The 7166-nt window shown below is 38.0% G+C and overlaps 1 protein-coding gene across 1 annotated transcript in view; it reads right to left on the minus strand.

Annotated features, from left to right (window-relative positions):
* CRIM1 (cysteine rich transmembrane BMP regulator 1 (chordin-like)) overlaps positions 1-7166 on the minus strand; it is a 100887-nt gene that overhangs the window by 52105 nt on the left and 41616 nt on the right. Inside the window, exons 5-6 of the mRNA XM_010138357.1 lie at positions 5909-6091; positions 1832-2029 (exon numbers count right to left, since the gene is read on the minus strand). Coding sequence (XP_010136659.1) covers positions 1832-2029; positions 5909-6091 — 381 coding nt within the window. The remainder of the gene's footprint in view (positions 1-1831; positions 2030-5908; positions 6092-7166) is intronic.

Here is a 7166-nt window from a genome sequence, read left to right on the forward strand (position 1 = left end):
GGTATTACTGAGCATAATAATCTGTTTTGTTTGAGTTTGTTTGCTGTGAGGGAGGGAAGTAAAGAAAGGAGAGAGGATTCAAGTGTGTTGGTCAGGTATGCCCCGACCACTAGCACCAGAGTACACTCGACCCTCTCCTGGTGTGAGCTCAAACTGCTTCCACTAATTGTTAGTTCCATTTTGTACGGAATTTCATTTCCACTGGATTGTTTACTTGGCAGTATGTGCTAACAAAGAAACACTAAGTCAAATATGACACTTTTTCACTTAAAATTAAGGAAGTTGCTCAAAATACCATTCAGCATTACTCTCCTCCAGATGACACATTCAAAACCAGATGACTACAATTAAGTAGTGTACATCGTATGACAGCTAACAAGACAAAGTAACAAGTCAGATTATTTTCTAGGACAATATAATTAAAATGACACAAGAATCTCATTTAAATATTGATTCCATAGAGCTATTGTGTCAGTCTTGTTCTATTTGACATGAATTGTATCATAATTTAACACTATGCACCAGCCCCCCACAATGCCGTACCCTGTGTTTGCTTCCCACAGTTCATCATAATTATCTCAGTCTGATATAGATAAGCATTTAATCCCATTATCTCTCATCCATTTCCTCCAGTCCGGAACACTAAAACAAGAGACATTTGCCTGCATTCTCTCACTGGAAGAAAAAAAAAAACCCAACACCTTAACATATTGAAAACACTTCCATCAACCTCTCTCTCTGTACCACCTTCCCAAGCTTGCTCGCATACGCACTAAATAATGAGGGGTGACAGCACAGACTCTGTGATATCCACTACGCAGGGATCACTCGGGTTTAAAAGCAGTTAACCTGCTTCCTCATCACACAATTAATTCAGTGCGAGTCTACAGTTCTCTGGCAGCTCTTATACATTATCAGCTGCTTTCACATCTTGAGATGTGAATTTCGGAATGAAAGAGCACCTGTAAGAAATCTTCATGCTCCTCCAGTTTATCCTAAAAAGTATCCCAGTGAACCTGGATAGATGCTGCAACCCAAGAACGGCCCCGAGACACATGCAGTTACACAAAATTCATTCAGTTCTATCAGCGATGGAACAGGAAAAGCATAACTGGTAGCTCACTGAATACCAACAAGTGTTTCTAGGTCTAGATTAACCATTTCAACTATCCATAAAAAGCAACTATGAATGTACATAAATATATACATATATACAATTTTTATGTTTGTTTTTTTTAATGTCTCAGTTTGTAAATTTTCACATTTCTATTGCCAGGCTGGGCAAGCATTTACTGGACAGTTAAAGCTCAGTCAGTTATAAAACCTATATGTATTTCCACATAGTAATGAAAACTGTATTTTCAACTCTAAAAATTAATCCATCTCCCAGATAATATCATTCTTCATAAGTCTCTCTGAGATAATTACGTCCAATAACAAACTATATTGTGCAAAGAGATTTTTAGTTATAACTAAATTAACACGCATAAATAAGAAAACAGGAATAATCCAATTATGGGTAATAACAGCTGATGAATGTTTGAATCTTCTAACTTCTCCTTTATTTATTAATAAGCTTTAAGCAAAACAGAGTAAAATTAGTGCACAATGCCAGTCTTCAATGATCTCTTACTATACACTTTTGGGCCAAAAGATTATTGGGCGTTGCCACATACGGGTGTAGTTAAAGCGTGCTTATTTTTTCCCGCCCTCACTAGTTTATTCAGTCACAGGCAATGCTGTACCAGCTACTTCAATCCTCCAAAATTTTTAAGTAAACCAGGAACTACCAGGTAAGCAGGCTTCATGACAGAGGAAACACCCGTCTTACCTTCACACACGGGGCAGCACTCCCCGGGGACTTTAACAGGATTTAGACAGCTCTGCCCGCAGGCTGTTGCAACGCAGTGCGGATCTCCATTGATGCACTGGCAGAAGGTACAGTCATCGTCCCGCCAGCGGTCTCCGTGAGCTTGGATCTGACCATTGGCATAGCAGCCCGCAGGGTTATTTACTGGATAAACCGGGTCTGAAACGAGACGAATTGCAAAAGAACAAGAAGTTTTATCTTTCCTTTTACACCTAAACTTTATGTATGAATTAACTGCAATCCTGCGATTTTACTTTACCTAGAAAGGGTAACAACTTGTACATGTCAATACTGAAATTTACTGCTGAAAGTTAGGTCAGCTTAAACAGTACATGCATGAATTTGGTGATCTTTTCCCAACTATTTCAACTCAAATTCTGTATGTAACAATTACAACCCTTAATTTTTTGTTTTTCAGAACAAAATGAATCCGACATCTACTGATCCATTATTTGTACCAAATTAACAAATTCTAAGGGAAACTGAGAACGTCTCAATGAATCATTGGAATGACTCATGTCAGCATCACACTATTTTATAGTATGAGCAAAGACGAGACCTCTAGCACAGCTCCTGTTGGAACAAGGGGACTGTCTTAAGCTACATCTCGGGACAGTTTTGGAGGTATACTAGTTCTCCTGAACAGATGATCTGGCTCAGTTTTCAATCTCATTGCAATTGGTGCTTTTTCCCCTTAAAAGCCTCAAAACCCACTTACTTACTAGCACTCAAAGTAAGACTTGGGTATTTAAAAAAATTAATTTGGGGTGGGGTATACTTTATATAAGATTTCTCCTCAAGTTTCATACAAATTAATAATGCATCTCTGTAGATGCTAATTCACGACTTGAAATACCATTTTTTACTCTTCTGAAATGCGATAGGTTACACTGATATTAATAGTGAAAAATATGCATTATGTGAATGTATGCAACTTATCACAGCAGCTAACAGAGACTCAAAAATTAAATTCGAGAATGTACAGTAATTAGGACAAGTTTTCAAAGCAATAATACAAATTACATATGTAACCTTTTATGTTTTCGGATTACCTTGCATCTGTAATGAACTATTCTGACCTAGCCAAAAAAATCAACTCATACTCAAAAAAATTAAATGGATCTTACTAACTCATGTATGGGATTCTGATTGGAACAGGCATACAGAGAAAGCACAGAAAAGCTATGTAAGCCTTATGTTATTTTCAGTAGTCTTCTATGCAAGTCAAAACACAAAGTTCCTGGTACCCTTAAAAGGTCAATAGTGTTTAAAGCTGTAATTTGAGCGCAGCAAATTTCACTTTCTGATGCTGAGGTATTCTACAGGACTTTCAAAATGAATTCTTCCTGCAGTTCAGGCAGGAAGCACTTGTGTCTGTATTACAAAATGCACATCAAATTTACCACTTGCCATTTAAAAACTGTTGCAAAAAGAAAGCATTATATTTCTCTATATTTCTATCACGAAGAAAACATCAGTAGGAAACAATCACCTTGAAAATCCGTTGTGAAATAATTAAATAAAAGAGAGCAGATAGAAAAAAATTCTACCTCACCAACTAGATAAGTATGAGCAGTCATGAATTCTGCCCATGCAAAAGACTTACTTCGTCAATTTAGGTGTCACTTAACACAATCCGAGTTATTAAGAAAGGGATCAGAGCTTTCTTTTTTCAAGCGTTTGAAGGAACCAGGAAAATTATAAGCCAATAATGGAGGCAGTTGTCTAGCCTGACCTAAAAGAATTGCACTAAATGAAAATGGATTTATAGTAAAAACCAACATATATCTTACCATCCAATCGATCAGAAGTCAGAAATCAGACTTCCTTGATTCAGTGCTAGACAGCCTACCAGAAAAGCACGCAACAGAAACAAGCAAGCCACACAGCACTAGAGGATTTAATGAAGGAACCTGTAATTTGGCATCTCAGCTGAGCAGAAATTAAATCACAACCATTACTTGAAAGAGAAAATTGTACTCAATAATTATAAATAATTATCCATTTTATTCTATCTACTAGGGACCCGTCTTAAGAGAAGTTTCTGCTGCAGGTCTAATACACACCAACTCAAACCCAAAATGAAATGTTAACAGGTTTTCATGAGAGTCTGATTCAAATATTGTAAAAATGGAGAAATCAACTTCTAACATTGTATGATGATATGTCAAACAATCTATTGATAAATCATAAGATAGCCAAATATGTAAAGCACCAAAGAGGATGAAGGACCAGTGTAAGTCCAATGTGGAAAATCAGCACCCATATCTGAGTCTGACGCAGCTGATAACAGAGAGCCCAGAGAGAGCAGATACATTCCTTATGTATCTGTATATATTGTCATAATGATTTCATAATGCCAAATCTCGGGATATTCACATGTGTGAAAAAAAGTAGCTAGAGAAAAAAAAACAACAGATTTCATATATTCTGTAAAGTCAGCAGCTCATATAGCAATTTCTCCAGGAGTGGATCTGCACTTACTCACGAAGAGTTTCACCACACCAGACATGCCTTCTCAACTTTTTCAGTCTATCACTAAGTGATGGTAGAGCACTGAATCTTTCCCCTGCCCCACACCCCAACACCCCCCCGCCCCCCACAGCTTGAGGGGTCTTAAAAGCATAGGCACAACTGTACCAGGAAAGACCAAAAAGTCTAGTGTCCTGCCTCCCACTGTAGTCAATAATGAACGTCTAGACCAGATCTTAAACAAAGGGCAAACAGGGACTGATACCTCTTTAGAATACCTAAGCATACAGCATTTGACACGTGAGCACCATGTATCGACCTGTCCGGCGTGAACTACTACACTAAAATATTTAGAGAAAACAAATACTCTTTAAAGCACTACTTCCTAGTTTCTACCTTACCATTCTAATACTTCCTTACGCAGATTCTGGGGTGGTTTTTTTAACTCTCTGAAGAAGTTTTCACTAGTTTGTGACAAAACAGCACACTAAACCAGTATCCTTCACCAGATCCTGTGCTGACTGAGAAGGTCTAACTCTTGTAGCTCTTTTAGACTCAATTTAGATTAATTTTTATGGGATTCTTTACTTTCATAATTCTGTTTGGAGTGAAGCACAACTATAATGGATCTTTTGGCTTCTTTGCTCCTGCAAGGAACTACAGCAATATTGATACTAAGCATACTGCAAAATGTTTGAAAGCGGTCATAATTAGATTCCTCTTCTCTTAGAGGCAGATTTGAGATTTCCAGCTTATTTTGCTAATCGAGATGTTATTTTTAAGTTCACATTCAAATACAGGGAACAGGAGTGCTTCACAGGCCTTTTGTTTATGTCGTGGCCATAACCCAACACCCGCCAGGGAGAGATCCAAGTGTAGAGCACCAGCCCCTTCTCCCTCTGCTGGAATCCTGGTTGTATTCTAGGAGAAGATGTATCAAATGTGTTCTAGAGTAAGCAAGAGAGTCAACGTGAAATTTCCCACAGAACCCTTTCTAGGAGGACTGCAGCCCTAGCAAGCAGAGGAAAAAGCTGTCAGCAGGGCAAAGGAGGAAGAGAAAAACATTCAAGTAAGATTTCAGGCCCGTTTCTTTGCTATAATTGTAGAGAAGAGAAGGCGGCACATGCATAGTTCTAGCTAAACAGAACGAGATTGTAACAAGCAGGCTGCAGAGCAACTGCAAAGTGTCTTAGGGCCACCACTGCTGCTTTGGAGAAGCCTGTCTAAATACCTAGCACAGGAACTGGGAACAGCTTCTTATGTCCTTTGGGAAGATCCTCCAGAAACTACCGCACACTTGACCGTGCCTAAGGAATACTTGATACAGAAGGGAAGGGAAATCCGAACACCTTTATATAAAAACTGCATAGTGTCAGCATCAGAGAAGCACCGCAAAGAACAAGGCAGCACACTCAGACACAGCAAAAATGTAGAAGTAAACTGAATTAAGGAGGAATCTGCAAACTTTAGAAGAACTAGATGAAGCGCTTGCTCATTTGTGCTGAAAAAGCAAATAAAAAAGAAGAATGGAATCAATAAACACATAGGATTAAAAAGATCCCTTACCTTCACACACTGGGCAGCACTCTCCTTCTGGCACGTAATACCTGTCACAGTGCAGCTCACCACACTGGGCAGAGAAACAAATAGAGACTCCACCTTGGCACCGACAAAACCGGCAAGCATCCATTCGAAACATGTCTCCATCATAATATTCCATGCTGTTAAATATGCAAGTTGGTTTCACTTCTGAAGGGAGAAAACAATTATTATTTTACAATATTTTACAGATATTGATAAATGGGAAATCATTAAACTTAAGTTGCTACTGACAAAAACAGATGCGTAAGAGATAGCTGATTTTTCTTTCATTTTTAAAACTCAAATACAATTAAATTATTTTTAAGAACATGGTATATTTATTGTCTGTTTCAACAATGGAAGAAAATAAAATGCTATTCAAACTTACTTTCAAAGAAAATATTTACATTTAAAAGTCTCTGTTTCAAAAATTAAAATACTGAAGGAAGGTTACAGTAGTGGTATTTCTTCATAGGTGCTAAACATTTCTGATTCCAGGTAAGCCAGAAACTAGTTCAAACTTCAGCACATGAAGCAATAGATTTTTCTGTTTTAATAAAACAGTTTCCGACATTTTGTATCACCTTCCTTTCCACAGGACTCGGTAGACAGGTGGATAAATTGCACTAAAGCTGTCCAATCCATAGGAATACGTTCATAAAAACCCCAAAGAACCGTATTTGGTGACTGCATGACTGCACTATGCAGAACTGAATCCACCGAATACAGTTCAAACAACACAGAGCTGTGCTAGTCAGCTCACACCGATACTCCTCACAGAACATAATCTCAATTATAATAAATATTTATTTCATCACTTTTGTGATTCAAAAACACGAGAGGACTATTTCTTGTATGCCTCCATCTACAGCGAAGCCCCACGTATAATGAAATCCTAACTTAATAGGAAATTAAAAGCCTCTGGAAATCCCTAAGTATTTTGGGAAGGACATTGACTAACACTTTATTAACAAAAGAAAAAGAAGAAAAAAAAAGATGTCGACTAAAACAACAAAACAGTTTGTGTATTTAACCATCTTTTTTATTATTACTTTTTTATACCAAAGAGGTTTGGTTCCAGATGAAGCATATCCACACGTCATGAATATAAGCTCTCCTCAGGGCTTTTCACCTTGCAGTTACCCTACACATACAAACTTTCCCGCACCTTCACCACTTATTGCCAGCAGAGAGTATTCTGTACAACCAGCCTAACACCACACCCCCCCCCCCCCTTGTGAGG

The sequence above is a fragment of the Buceros rhinoceros genome, unplaced genomic scaffold (assembly GCF_000710305.1).
Source record: "Buceros rhinoceros silvestris isolate BGI_N320 unplaced genomic scaffold, ASM71030v1 scaffold3906, whole genome shotgun sequence".
In the NCBI taxonomy this organism is placed as follows: Eukaryota; Metazoa; Chordata; class Aves; order Bucerotiformes; family Bucerotidae; genus Buceros; species Buceros rhinoceros.